General features: G+C 42.4%; 2 protein-coding genes across 2 annotated transcripts; both read right to left on the bottom strand.

Moving 5' to 3' along the window:
- Nucleotides 1-975: 975 nt before the first annotated feature.
- LOC116063464 (duodenase-1-like) lies at nucleotides 976-2,637 on the bottom strand. Its single transcript, XM_031318456.2, has 5 exons — nucleotides 2,469-2,637; nucleotides 2,236-2,386; nucleotides 1,972-2,104; nucleotides 1,569-1,832; nucleotides 976-1,463 (listed from the first exon to the last, which is right to left on the bottom strand). Exons 1-5 carry the CDS (start codon nucleotides 2,599-2,601, stop codon nucleotides 1,305-1,307), a joined length of 840 nt encoding a protein of 279 aa, XP_031174316.2. The 5' UTR covers nucleotides 2,602-2,637; the 3' UTR covers nucleotides 976-1,304.
- A 4,783-nt stretch (nucleotides 2,638-7,420) lies between these two features.
- LOC116063465 (granzyme B(G,H)-like) lies at nucleotides 7,421-9,166 on the bottom strand. Its single transcript, XM_031318457.2, has 5 exons — nucleotides 9,030-9,166; nucleotides 8,799-8,949; nucleotides 8,503-8,635; nucleotides 7,982-8,254; nucleotides 7,421-7,883 (listed from the first exon to the last, which is right to left on the bottom strand). The coding sequence occupies exons 1-5, from the start codon at nucleotides 9,088-9,090 to the stop codon at nucleotides 7,722-7,724; spliced, it is 780 nt and encodes a 259-aa protein (XP_031174317.1). The 5' UTR covers nucleotides 9,091-9,166; the 3' UTR covers nucleotides 7,421-7,721.
- Between the last annotated feature and the right edge of the window lie 6,193 nt (nucleotides 9,167-15,359).

Here is a 15,359-nt window from a genome sequence, read left to right as displayed (position 1 = left end):
CTGTTTCGTCCTCCCAGGATGTGGCATCTACATCCAGCTTGAACCAGGGAACATTGATGGAACAAAATCAGACTGCAGGGCTTTCAGAACTAAATCTATTAATCAAGGGTGACCTGCGTTGAGCTTGAGCCCTTGGACAGACTGAACACAGGGGATGTGTCCCCATCACCAATATCTTTAATAAATCTATTCCTAACATTATTTCTGTGTCAGTGCAGCCATGTCTTGGTATGGGTAAGACAGTGTCTTGCTCAGTTTTTGCAGCTTTATTTCTAATGCTTGTGTGCTACGTGCTGAGGTGTTTTTTTCCTGTTCCCACACTGTTCTTATCTTTATGAGGATAGTCTGAGAGTTGCTTTTTTTTCCCTCTCCTCTCCTTCATGTCATGCTGTATCTGTCCCTGCTATGTTATGTATGTGATTATTATTATTATTCAGTCAACTAATAAGCAAAATACCAGTGCAACAGTGCAAATATACTGTTTGCGTGCTTTAAATGTGCTCCTGCGAGAGTTGTGTTGAATGTTTTGGATGTAAAGCGCTTTGAGCTGCACTCTGTGTATGAAAGGCGCTATACAAATAAAGCAATGTTATGTTATGTTATGTTAATGGTATAGCCAAACCAAATTTGACATGGTTAACACGCTAACATGCTTTAAAGATGAGCTATAAGTCATTATTAAGACCAATGGGTGGTTCAAATTTACGAACATTTTTACACTCCCCTTCATTTAATATGACACACCACAGAAGAGTTGATCCATTATTATTATTATTATTATTATTATTATTATTATTATTATTATTATTATTAGTAGTAGTAGTAGTAGTAGTAGTAGTAATAGTAGTAGTAGTAGTAGTAGTAGTAGTAGTGGTGGTGGTAGTAGTAGTAGTATTAGTAATATTATTGTTTCTTAAAATATAAATGCAACTAGAGTGGTCTGATGAGATTGTTACAGAAGGAAATTAAACATGGTATTTGAAATAAACTTTTATTTTGAATTGTCGTTGTACTGACAGAGCAATCTGAGACACCACAAAAACTCCATAGTACAATAAATGTATGCTAAAGCAAAACTTTGTTAAAGATTTTTACTCATAATGTCAAGGATGCTTTGGATCAATAAAAAACAAACAAACAGCCAGCTCATGATAATAAAGAAAGTATGTCAGTTGTTAAGAATTCTGGAAAAGTAAGTTTTAAGACAAGATTTAAAGGCAGCAACAGGAAATGGAATGCGGTTCTAAAGCCAATGAGCCAGTACAATATATAACAACAAAAGCATGCTGAATTGTTACATTTAACTATTCTTTTTTCTTGAGAGTATCATTGATCCAGCCAAGGTATTTTGATATGTCCATGTAGACGTTGGGAAAATGTGGGTAACTACAGTTTCTATTGTGATTGAAAGACACAACACCAACAGCCACCCCGTCGTACACCAGAGGACCGCCAGAATCACCCTGTGAGGAAGAAGAGTGTTCATTTCTTTACTTATTATTTGGTTTGAGATATTTGTAGCATTTCTGTACCAACTGACATTTTCTATAAACAGACAGAACACACACCTGACAGAATCCTTTCTTTGTTTCATAGCCACCTGCACAGATAACATTGTCAGGAAGACCACCCCATATCTTCTTGCAGACGTCCTGGTTAATGATGGACACATCCACCACTCTCAGCTCATCAACTATTCTCTGCTCAAGTTTATTAGTTTCAGTATAACCCCATCCAGCTACACTGCACTCTACGTTTTCCATCATGTTTATTTCATCTTTGGGAAGTGGAATTGTTTGTACTCTGTCGTTCAGTCCAACGTTCCTAGACAGCTGGAGACACACAAAGTTAGAAAGTAAAAATGAATACAACGTCTAATTTCATAACAAACTCCTTTTTATTCATCAGCCTTTAATTAACAAACAATGGCTGGAAGTTGGAGCTGATAATGAAAATTAAATATCTACTTACTTTGAGGAGCATGAGGTCATTCCCATATGGGACATCCTGATAGAGTGGATACTTGAATTTCGTTATACTGTACCTCATTGAGTCATCAGCCTTTGTGAGATCGTGGGTGCCAAGAACCACACTTGTTGGTACTCTGAGTAAATGATCATTGAGAGGTTGTCAGTAGTTTCTTAAGTTGTGCCTACAAATCAAATCACACAAATTAAAATAAAAAAAACTGATGCATTGTTTATTTAAATATTAGTTTTAGGGAAAGCAACTCACTCCTCATCACAGTGTGCAGCAGTGAGCACAAAGTTTTCATTGATGAGGAATCCTCCACATACATGCTTCTTGGCGGAGTTCTGCACCGATGCCATATACAGCATTGAATTCTCTGGGACTTTTTTCCCGTGTATGATTACACTTCCATGTGCTGTAACATAAAAGTAGAATCAAAATCAGGTAAATGTTCCATTAAAAGGTTGGATGAATAATAACAAGATCGGTAATCTTACCGTTTTGTCCGAGACATGTCAGAACATGAAAAAGCAGAAACTGGTGCAGAGCATGCATGATGCCAGCAAGACAATTGACTTGTCTCCTTGGGGGTTTCAAGTTGACCCTTTTATAAAGTAGTTTGCATTCCATCTCAACCTCTTACCACATCCTTTGGGCAATGTATCTTTGCAAGTCTGCAGTTTGCGTTATCTGTGCATTATCTTGTTTACTGTCTGAAACACATTATGATCAGTATGTGAACCGTTTAACACAGTTTGCCACATTCATTAATGCTTTCTCTTCTTACTTTTTATGTCATTCATCATTCACTTTTGCATTTAGGACCCTTCAGCCTTTTGATTAAGTTCATTCTGACTTTTACACCTCCCTTCCTCATTGTTTATGAATATTACTTAGCTACATTAAGTGACCTTTATTAGACAAATTCAACAAGTGAAGAATACACAACACCAATCCAGCCCTGGCCTTGTGCTAGACATTTCAGAACATGAAAAATTCACAAACTTGGAAAGACCACAAGACTATAAAGTCTTCACTACCAAGTGCCTGACCTCTGTTGGCCTGTACCAAGGCCATTTATTGTATAGCATCAACATTTATTTCTATTGGTATTGATAAGCCAAATAAGTATTTGAGATGGGTAATACCCTACTACTTGCAACTAAGGTATGCTTTATTAACACTTTTTAATGAGTTCTAAGTCATTAATAAGAGCAATGTTTGGGTTGTCCAAATATTTTTGCATGGACCAGACAGTATCTGGTCCCTGGAAGTTATTTGTTATCATGTTTACATTCCATTTCATTCACAAATGCAAAATTACACACCTCAGAGTATATCTAGGCTGTCCTAGTCTACTGAGAAGGAAACAAAGTTTTTTTTTTTTCAATAAGTGGTGTTTTGATTAAGACAGACAGAAGTATAAGTGCAGAACCTTTACATTATCATTATTATTATTATTATTGTTATTAACTTAAATGCAACGGGTGTCTTCTGATGAGGTTGTTGAAGGAAATTAAACCTGGTATTTGAAATAAACTTTTATTCGCACTGACAGCAATCTGACACCCGACACCCCAAAGCCTCCATCTTACAATGAATGTATGCTGAAGCAGAACAATCTTTTTACTCATAATGTTCCATGTCTTTGAGGATGCTTTTGATCCAGGGAAGGTATTCTGATATGTCTGTGTAGAAGTTGGGTCTATCAGTAGTCACAGTTTATGTCCCTGTTGAAAGACACAACACCAACAGCTGTACTGCTGCACAGCAACCAGAATCACCATGTGAGGAAGAAGCTTCTGTTTATTCATTATTTCATTTTAAGATGTACTGTGTCTAACAACAGGTCACTCTATCAATCCATTCTTCTGCATCTTTAAATTTGGTTAATTCTGGACCGTTGTGGACTTACCTCTCTGTAAAGTTTATGATTTATAACATGTGACGTTATGATGTTATATTATTTCAACGTGATGTGTCAGACATTGTTTTATTCAGTCTACAAGGGGGCGCTTTAGTTTCATTGTTGTGTTGAGACTGCAGAAGCAGCGAGGTATTCAGAAATCAAGATGGTGGCGTTAACAGAACTATAAATGATTGTAGCAGAGATTTATAAGTTCAGTTTTATTCCAGAACTTTACACTCTCCTCACTGTTTGAGTTCATAATAAGTCAACTTAAAGTGGGTGAATTTGATGAGTCAGTAACACTTTGTTGTCTTTATATTTAATGGAACATTTAGATACTAATGCTAAGATACCAGATACAAATTATTTTCTGCTGCGTCACCATTTGGCTGTTTTGGATTTTGGTAAAACAGCCCATCCAAACATTACTTCTGAATTCTGCAACAGACCAGATGAACCACAGAAACCAGTTCCGTGCTTTAGATTGAAGTGACAATTTCTCCCTGTCACAGTTATGAAACTAATGTGGTAGTTTAATCGCAATGATCATGTTTGTCAGCAGATGGTAGCCTACAAAACAGCATCATAACAAGTTTCATAAATGTAAAAAGTTTGAATTATATTGTACAACAGTTGGAAATACTGATTACGATAACTGCATCTTTATGTCTTATTAGAAAGTGAAATAAAATGATTGAAAGATTAGTTAATGTTCCATTTATAAAGAATAAAAATCATTGTATCCAAAGCTGGATTACTAAATGGGTATAGCTGGCAACTGCCTAAACCCTCAGGGGGAACAAAAGCTCCCCTTTTACCAGTTTGTGGTAATCCAATAGATATACATTGAAATAATATACATCGAAAGTTTCTTTGTTAATAAGTTATGCCAGAGATCTACCGCAGGACGTCCGCGACCCCTAGGGGGTCCTCAGAAATTAAAATATGCCTGAAAATATACATTAACATGAATCCAACATAATATTAGCAAAGATCAATTGCCTATTTGTGAATTATCTTTTTTTTATTTGACACAACAATGAAGATAAGGTATCCATCCACACACACAGTTAAGCATAAGGATTCACTGTGCCACATGTATGTTTAACCTGATGTATAAATATATAAATATGTCAATAATTATTATTTTAATAGCTTAGTATTGTATGCACCAATAGCAGATAGGGGGTCCCTGCTCTGTCTGTCTTTGAGCTAAGGGACCCTTGGCCTAATGAAGGTTAAAGACCCCTGCTCTATGCAGTACTAAAGTCTTTATTATGTATTATTATCTGCTCTTCAGACCCCATCTTGTTGAGGGGGCTTAGTTAAAGTTTAAAGGCCTTGATTATTTCAGTATACAGTTTTCTTAAATGGTACATTTTTCTAGTTAAATCAAGAAAATTACCTTTACACATACACAATAGGATTGCCACTTTTTATTAGACATTTGTTCATTTGAACGTGGGGAAAATGCAATATTCGAGCTGTAATGACCTGTTTGAATTCAAAATGTACATTCTTTAGGTCAGACAGTTAAAACAGACAGTTTAAAGAAGTTTGTTTTCTGTGGTGGCCTGCAGCTCAGTTTTGCCCCAAGGCCTCCTACTGGGTTGCTCCAGCCCTGACTTTGTGCTAGACATGTCAGAACATCAAAAATCTGCAAATTTGTGGTGATCACAACACTACAAAGTCTCTCTGCTGAGCGCATTACCTCTGCTGTCCTGTATCAATGCCATATACTGTAAAGCATTAAGTTCAATGTATGATTCTAATCCTAAACTCTTGGACTAACAAACAGATTTGGCAGTTTTACTAGTTTGTCCAAGACATGTCAGAACATGATGCAGACATGTATGCAGATCATGCATTATTTTATTTATCTATTGTCTTTCATTTTGCATTAGTTTCATTCCTTCAGGCGCCGATGTTAAAGCTACTGAAACAACTGCTTGCAGATCTGGTGTTGCAGCAGGATGAAGCATCTGTATATTTAGTATGTGACACATTGTTGCATGAATACTTTTTCCTTCTCCCCCTCATTTTTTATTTTTGACAGTTAAATCTCTTTATTTTGCTCGCTCTGGGCCTTTTTGGACATTATCGTCTCCCTGTTAGTGATATAGATACAACTTGGTCACAGCAAGTGAGCTTTAGTTGCATTAATCATAAAACGTGAAGAACACAGAATGCAACGCTGATGTGGTTTGGTGTGGAAATACTTGTCACAACCAACCGAAACATTTCTTTGAAATCGGTCGCAGACTAGCCAGACCACAGAAACCACAGTTTCTAGATTCTGGTTTGAGCAAGAAGAATCTCACAGTTATGAATCTAATGCTCTAGTTTGTACATGCAGGAGAGCACAAACATACACAGATCCACACAGGGAAACTATTATCTTTTTATATGTTTAACATAATGTATTATGCAGTAAAAATGCACTCTTTATGTCATGTTTTATCTTGACTTTGGTGAAAGGATTTGTCATGTATCATGTCACACATTTACATATTTACATTTATTCAATGTTATCATTATTATTCATCTTACAAATCTGATTACATTATTAAGTGTTTTTCTCTTCAAAAATAATATTCAGATACAGTACCAACAAATGTAGTGTTTACATAAATGCAAGCTGTTGCTGCCTGGTTATAACGTCATTATACTCAGCAGAGAGGGCCAGTGTCCAAAGAGTTGGGAGTTGCATAGTTTCTCTGTTTTTTACCATTATTGAGTGCCACTCCATCAGTTTATCTTATGGCTACCACCTGCAGTGCATTACAAACCTCCCTCAGTTTAAGCCAAACACTGATTCTGTCATCCTTCTGAATGAATCTGTTTAGAAGTTGTGGGCCATTGTAGCCTAGTGTTAGTAAGTGCCTATCTGTCTGTCTACCATGTGTCTGCCAGAGTTAGAGATTCCTTAAAAGGCCCAGTAAGCACAGTTTAACCTACAATATCTCTATCGCAAGTCTGTTTTGTTGCCACAGTGGAAATATATTGCTAAGAAAGTGTATCCAGATGTTTTGGACAAGCAGCTAAGATTCACAGAATGTATTCTGAAAAATGTCAAAGAAAATCTGTGGTCCCAAACCCCATTTCTTCTAAGACCTTTGTCTAAGCATTTGTCTGAAAGAAGAACACAAAAAAACTCAGATTTGTTGTAATCTGTACAAAAACCAGAATTTCAGTCACAAATATATGCTCAATAATGTGTCGGGAACAATAATCTTGCATTTGTTTTGTGAAGCAATTCACATTCTACGTTTAAAGTATTACTTGAACTTGTCGCAGTCTATTTCTTTTTTGTATATTGGTTAGTCATGTGTCAGTCTTGGGTTGCTTATCAGTAATGTTGCATAGACAGACCACATTTCCACAGCACTGTGTCAACTCTTGACATGCAAGTTTTATTTTGCCATTAGATAAAGAGCACACTGTCAGCGCCACTCAAACACAGCAACACACACACACACACACACACACACACACACACACACACACACACACACACACACACACACACACACACTAATAATGGTAACGATAGTTTTATTTGTAGAGCACTTTTCAAGCAAAAAGCACAAAATGCTTTCCAAAGTTTGGATAGGCATAAACAGATTTAATAACAATTAAGAGGTTAAAAAAAAACAACAAAAAAAAACATTATTCAAAAGATAAAGAAATAAAGCCTATTAAATAAAAACAAATATGTCAGTTTTTAGGAAAGGCCATTCTGTAAAAGTGATTTTTAAGACGAGATTTGAGGGCAGAAACAAGTGTTCTAGAGCCAAGGAGCCAGTACAACATGTAATAAAAGCATGCTAAATTGTAACATTCAACATTTCTTTTGCTTGAGAATCTTTTTGATCCAGGGAAGGTATTTTGATATATTTGTATAGACGTTGGGAACATTTGGGTAGTCACAGTTTTTTCTCATGTTGAAAGACACAACACCAACAGCCTTCCTGTCGCACACCAGAGGACCACCAGAATCACCCTGTAAGGAAGAAGAAGCAGCTTCATATGTTTATTCCATTCCTAAGACTAGAAACCAGTTGACCAGTTGATTTTTTTATGAACAGGCAGGAAACATACCTGACAGAATCCATTTTTTGTGCCATATCCACCAGCACAGATAACATTTGCAGGGAGATTTACTCCATTTGGAGGCTGAGCCCATTCTTTCTTACAGTCCTCCAGGTTAACGATAGGCACATCCACGTCTCGCAGCACATTATCAGTTTTACCACCGGTTTCTGTGGAACCCCATCCAGCCACGTGGCACTTTGCTTTTTCTTTTATTTTTATCTCAGCCTTTATAAGTGGAACCGGTTTTACTCGTTTGTTCAGTTGAGCTTTCTTAGACAGCTGGAGACACAAAATATCAAAGTGAAGATTAAAAACTAGCAAAAAAACAATTTACAGCATATTTCTTATCCTTCATTAGAACTCAAGTTAAAAAAGAATTGGTTGCCGATGAAACTGCAGATGTCAGTGCTTTGTTGTTTTTGAGGTGTTTGGGGGACTTAACCTGAATTAAACAGAACATGCAGTAAGAGATTTTACTGTAAAAATGCTCCACTTGAGAGTCTTCTGCTGATTAATTATCTACTTACTTTGAGGAGCATGATGTCATCCCCTTTTGAGACACTGACATAAGATGGATGCTTGCACCTCGTTACATTGTACCTCATTGAGTCATCAACCTTCTTGAGATTGTGGGTGCCAAGAACGACACTCATAGAATTCCTGAGTGAATGATCATTGAGAGGTTGTCAGTAGTGTTTCTTAAATTGTGCCGACAAATCAAATACAATAAATTAAAATGCAGAAACTGATTGTTTTGCAAAGCATTAGTTTTATTTTTTAATTGTATGAATCAAAAATTTCTGAAAGAGGAAATGTAACTCACTTCTCATCACAGTGTGCAGCAGTGAGCACAAAGCTTTCATCGATGAGGAATCCTCCGCATACATGATGACCTTTGTTGTTCTGCACCGAGGCCATATACAGCATCAACTTCTCATTCGCCTTTTTACCATTTATGATATCACTCCCAAGTGCTGAACATAAGAGAAAAAGAAGGATGAGTTAATGTGGCATTTGTAGATCAGAGACTAATATTCAGATGTGTTAATCTTACCCTGAAGTCCAAGACACATCAGGAGATGAAAAAGCAGAAACTTTTGCAAAGCATGCATCATGCCGGCACGAAACTCAACCTGTTATCTTTGGGGGGTGTTGAGACAACCCTTTTATAACTGTTTGCTTAGTAAGCGACCCTGTGGTTTTCACCTGCTTCACCAAGACTTCTTTAGCCGTATCCTCTGTGCGTTGGTGCAACCTTTAATTATCTTAAAGTGGTGAGTGCATGTGGTCAGTAAAATGAGGTTTAATGTATTAACATTGTTCCAGTAAACATAAAGCCTGTGGTTCTGCTGCCTCAGCAGCCTGAGACACGTACATACATTATGTGATCAGCATGAGATGAGTTTTCACACAGTCTGTAACATTTACCCAATTTTTTTACTTTTGTATCGATGGCACATTAAGTGTCTGTCAATCTGTATAATGTGTTATTTCTGGGAATTCATAGATCTTTTCTCTCACTGTTTGGATAACACTTAGCCACTTAAGCTTGATTGGTCTTTATAAAAACCCAAATTATTTGTTATGGATCTACCTTTTAGCTGGGACCTTAGGGCTGTTGTTGGCTTTTGTAACTGTGATGCTACACCAAAAACTAAGTGAGTAACAGAAACCGCAGTTCAGGTTTGAGCGTCGATATGTATGAATCAGACATTTGTATGTATATTTACACATAACAAGAACACATGAAAAAAAGTTTCACATTTTGTTTTCACAATAGCTTTACCCAATGGTTTAAAGATTTCTGCTTCTGCTACTCAATCCCACATCAGTAAGTTGAATTACTTGGTATAGTACAAGCTGCCGTAGTCATTAACAGACTTATTTTGCATGAAGCTATCCCCCCAATCAGTCATGTTCATTATGCATCCGTGACAATTTCATTCTCTCGATTTTATTGTTAAACGTGACAGAATGATCCGACCAACTATGGACCCAGCAGAATTCAAGCCAGTTTTTCATCCACTGGACTCGGATGGAAAACTTTTGATTGGGTTTTACCGCTCCCTCCATGAGGAGGACCCCGCCTTCGCTAGGCACCTTATGGAGGTACGTTGGCAGGCCACAGCACAGGAGTTTCGCCTCCCCGTCTCCATGCCTGTTTTTTGTCCTGAGCCTCAGCCGACCTGTGTACCTGAGCCTGAGCTAACCTGTGTATCTGAGCCTGAGCTGACGTGCAACCCTTCTGTTCCCGAGCTGACGTGCAACCCTTCTGTTCCCGGGCTGGCGTGCAGCTCTCCTGACCCTGGGTTGACGTGCAGCTCTCCTGATCCCGGGCGTACGTGCAGCTCTCCTGACTCCGGGCTGACGTGCAGCTCTCCTGACTCCGGGCTGACGTGCAGCTCTCCTGACTCCGGGCTAGCTAGTAGCCTTCCTGAGCCCAGGCTAGCTAGCAGGCCCCCTGAATCCAGGCTAGCTAGCAACCTCCCTGAGCCCCGGCTAGCTAGCAACCTCCCTAAATCCAGGCTAGCTAGCAACCTTCCTAAATCCAGGCTAGCTAGCAAACCCCCTGAATCCAGGCTAGCTAGCAGCCTCCCTGATTCCCCGCTAGCTAGCATCTCCCCAGAATCCAGGCTAGCTAGCAACCTCCCTGAGCCCCGGCTAGCTAGCAACCTTCCTAAATCCAGGCTAGCTAGCAAACCCCCTGAATTCAAGCTAGCTAGCAATCTTCCTGAGCCCAGGCTAGTTAGCAGCTCTTCTGAATCCAGGCTAGCTAGCAGCCTTCTTGAGCCCCGGCTGGCTAGCAGCCCCCTTGTGCCCAAGCTAGCTAGCAGCCCTCCTGAGTCCAGGCTAGTTAGCACTCTCCCAGATCCCAGGCTTGCTAGCAGCCTTCCTAGTGTCCCCAAGCTGCCCAGTTTCCCAGCACTGCCCAGCTTCCCCGAGCTTCCTAGCTTCCCCAAGCTTCCTAGTGTTCCTGAGTCCAGGCTAGTTAGCACTCTCCCAGATCCCAGGCTTGCTAGCAGCCTTCCTAGTGTCCCCAAGCTTCCTAGCTTCCCCAAGCTTCCTAGTTTCCCCGAGTTTCCTAGTGTTTCCGAGTTTCCTAGAGTTCCCGAGTTTCCTAATGTTTCCGAGTTCCCTAGTGTCCCCAGGTTGTCCTTGATCCTGGATCCCCGGCTGGCTAGCAGCCTTCCTGATCCCCGGCTGGCTAGCAGTCCTCCTAATCCACGGCTGACTAGCAGCTTTCCTGATTCCCGGCCGGCTAGCAGCTTCCCAGAATCCCAGCTGGTTAGCAGCCGCCCCGAGCTTCGGCTGGCTAGCAGCCTCTTAGGTCCCCAGCTGGCTAGCTGCTCCCCAGATCCCCAGCTGGCTAGCAGCTGCCCAGAACCTCCGCTGACGTGCAGCCTTCCAGAATCTCCGCTGACGTGCAGCCGTCCAGAGTCTTCGATGACCGCTCTGCTAGAGTCTTCCAGTCATCTAGAGTCTTTGATGACCGCTCTGCTAGAGTCTTCCAGTCGTCCAGAGTCTTCGATGACCGCTCTTCAAGAGTCATCGATGACCGCCCTTCCAGAACCGCCGCTGACGTGCAGCCTTCCAGAACCGCCGCTGACGTGCAGCCTTCCAGAACCGCCGCTGACGTGCAGCCTTCCAGAACCGCCGCTGACGTGCAGCCGCCCAGAACCGCTGCTGACGTGCAGCCTTCCAGAGTCTCCGTTGACCGCTCTGCTGGAGTCTTCCAGTCGTCCAGAGTCTACGTCGACAGACCTCCCAGAGTCTACGTCGACAGACCTCCCAGAGTCTACGTCGACAGACCTCCCAGAGTCTACGTCGACAGACCTCCCTGAGTCCACGTCTATGGGCAAGCCATAGGCCTTGCCGGTCTCCGGCGTCCCAGAGACTGTCCCTGAGGCTTTGTTGGTCTCCGGAGTCCCAGAGACCTCCCTAGTGACTTTGCCTTTGTTCTGCCCCCATGAGACTTTGCCTGTGGCGGTCAGGCCGACTCCTGCCCCTCGTGTCCTGTCGGCGGTCAGGCCGACTCCTGCCCCTCGTGTCCTGTCGGCGGTCAGGCCGACTCCTGCCCCTCGTGTCCTGTCGGCGGTCAGGCCGACTCCTGCTCCCCGTGTATTGTCGGCGGTCCGGCCGACTCCTGCTCCCCGTGTTTTGTCGGCGGTTCGGCCGACTCCTGCTCCCCGTGTTTTGTCGGTGGTCCGGCCGACTAATGCTCCAGTTACCCTGTCGGCGGAGTTGCCAACTCCTGACCCTGTTGCCTTGTCTGTTACTGATCCTGTTACCTTGTTGGCAGACACTCCAGCCCAGCTGACCCGTCGCCTGTCTCCAGCCCAGCTGACCTGTCGCCTGTCTCCAGCCCAGCTGACCCGTCGTCTGTCTTCAGCCCAGCTGCCCCTTCATCTGCTGAGCCTGCCCAGCCTTCAGAAGGGATTCACCTTCGCCGCCGGCCTTCAGAGGGGATTCGCCTTCGCCGCCGGCCTTCAGAAGGGATTCGCCTTCGCCGCCGGCCTTCAGAGGGGATTCGCCTTCGCCGCTGGCCTTCAGGAGGGATTCGCCTTCGCCGCTGGCCTTCAGAAGGGATTCGCCTTCACCGCCGGCCTTCAGAGGGGATTCGCCTTCGTCGCTGGCCTTCAGAGAGGCTTCGCCTTCGCCGCCAGTCTTCAGAAGGGATTCGCCTTCGCCGCCGGCCTTCTGATGGGTTTTGCCGTCGCGGACGGCCTCCTGAGGGGATTGGTCTTCGCCGCTGCCCTCCAGAGGGGTTTTACCCTCGTCGACGGCCGCCTCGGAGTCCTCGCCGTCCTGCTTGGCCGCCTGAGGGACTCTACCTTCGCCAACCTGTTCGGCCGCCTGAAGGCTTCTGCCTTCGTTGCTGCTCTCTGTCCCCTGTTGCCGAGGCCTCTCTGTCCCCTGTTGCCGAGGCCTCTCTGTCCCCTGTTGCCGAGGCCTCTCTGTCCCTGTCCTGGGGCCTTCCTGTTCCCTTCCCCGAGTGGCCCCCCAGTTTTCCCCCGGGCCTCTACGGCCCTCTGTTTCCCCTGAGTGCCCTCTATGCTCTCTGTTCCCTGTGCCTCAGTGACTCTCTGTTCTCTAGCCCCGTTTGACTTTTTTGGTTCCTCCGTTCGTCCCTCCTCCGGTCCCCCTGTGCCCTCCCTGGGTTGCCTTTTGTTCTGTTTTGGTATTTTTTTTGGACATCTGGGATCTGTCCCTTGGGAGGGGGTACTGTCAGGGTTTTGGTATTTGTTCTGTTTTATTGTGTAGTCTTGTTTCTCTGTTTTGCTTGGTTTCCTGTTTTATTTTGTAGTCGGTCTTGTCACCCTTGTCTTGTCTAGCTTTCTTCCTGTCTTTGTTTGTTTCCCACCTTTTTTGATTTGTTCCACCTGTTGTGTCACCTGCCTCTCGTTTCCTCATTACCTTGTGTATTTAGCCTCTCTGTTTTCCCTTGTCTCTTGTCGGATCATTGTTTTGTGTTGCGTGCCTTTCCCTGTAAGTTTGCTCCAGTTGTTTCTCTGAGTTTCTTTGTTTTGTTTGCCAGTCTCTGTACTGCTGTTTTCTGTTATATTAAATCCTGAAGCTCGCACCATCTCCTTTCTGCTAGTATCTCTCTGCAATTGGGTCCTGAATCTCTCGCTAAACGTGACATTTATTCAGTTTGGACAATGTTGGTTCTCTTCTCACTTGTTGTGCATATACTATGTGGCCACATCAAATGAACTTGAAAACACAGACACACGCCAAATGTTCTTTGGTGTGGATCTACCTGACCCAACCAACAACCCAAACATTTCTTTGGAATGAATTGTGATCCACAGAAACCACAGTTTCCAGCTGCAGATTTGAGCATTGATGTTCCCACTGTCACAGTTATGAAACTACAGCTCATGATTTGCATCATTATTTAACAGAGCAGAGCATTCAAATCTTATTGACTGTGGCTAATGAAGGCTTAATGCAAACCACAATCGCTAGTTTGCAAACATGACTGCATCAATACTTATAATCCAATAATTATATATACAATATTTTGAAATCAACCGTTTTGCATAATAAGTCGTTTTACTTTGGGACTTAAAGTATGTTTTGATGTTGCTGGAGTCTGTTATATTATTACAAGATCCAGTTGTGGACGCAGCCATGGCCCAGACTCTGCAAGCGCTCATCAAAGCCTTAGCATAGTAGGCTCCCTCCGGGTGTTGGTGGAAAGATGTGTACCAGGTCATGGCTTTCTCTGCAGGTAATGCTGCTTTGGTCGACTGGTTGCCATGTTTGTAATCGCACTCATCCCCTAAAGCAGCCCACCAGCAGTTATAGGTGGAGGAGGTGTGCAGCAATGTCTGCTGTCAGAAGCCTATTGGGCTGCACAGTGGTTAAGACTGAGGCCTCACAGTAACAAGGTCTCACCAGCCCCCGACTCTTGTTGGTGGGGGAAGTTTCTCGCCAAGTTAACACTCAGAGGTGTCAAACTAGCAGTTAATAAATTTGTCTAACACAATGTCAGTGTCTTTTCACTGCTCCTTCATGCTCAGTGTAACAAGTTTTCTCTGTAGTTTTGGTTCTGTTCTGTTAGACCAGAGATCTTCAACCATAGGCGGAGTTTGACATTCGAGCCAGGGGGGGCAAAAAAAAACAAACCTCATTGTAGAAGCTGAGACCTGGCCTACCACTTGGGGAACACAGCACCAGCACATATGGACAAAACAAACATGTTAAATAAACATATGTTTATTTTTAAAGAAAATTTTAAATTACATTGTAACAATTTAACAACTCGCCCTTATGAAATCCAATCGCGGCACGGCTGTCTGGGAATGCAATAGACAGACGGTGGCGGGATGCCCCGACACTTAAATTCAACTAAAATGTAACAGTGAGCAATCAGTGTTGGACCTACAGTCTGTTGAGATGCCGTTCCAAACTCACCATAAAACATTAAGACACGTTGAGAAAAAAGATCCGTATTTTGCCGTAATCCAATGACACGGAAAAAAAGTAATCCACAGCGATCAGGAGATCCACTTCGCTGTTTAAACAATGTGGAATAAAATGTATAAAAGTCCAAATCTACACAAAACGCGCAATCAATTAGTAAGTTGACAGCAAATGTATATATATGGCATTTAGGAAACCTCTATTTCAACGTTGGCACGGTAAAATGTCCAGACTAGTGCAACAGTAATTTTCAGTTTTTTGCGTCCTGCATATGCGTCGACAATGGTCTCAGGGGAGAGCCAGAGCCCTGAAAAAATATTTATTTTACTAAAGCAGTAGGCCTATATGAGATCAGATGTATTACCTACCACCATTTAGTTGTTTTGTGTTATTTAAAATATTTATAAAATATCTGGTCATGCCATGAAACAATGCAGTTACCCGCTTCAGTCGC

The sequence above is a fragment of the Sander lucioperca genome, chromosome 11 (assembly GCF_008315115.2).
Source record: "Sander lucioperca isolate FBNREF2018 chromosome 11, SLUC_FBN_1.2, whole genome shotgun sequence".
In the NCBI taxonomy this organism is placed as follows: domain Eukaryota; kingdom Metazoa; phylum Chordata; class Actinopteri; order Perciformes; family Percidae; genus Sander; species Sander lucioperca.
Note: the sequence above shows the minus strand (reverse complement) of the source record. Positions and strands in the feature narration are given on the sequence as shown.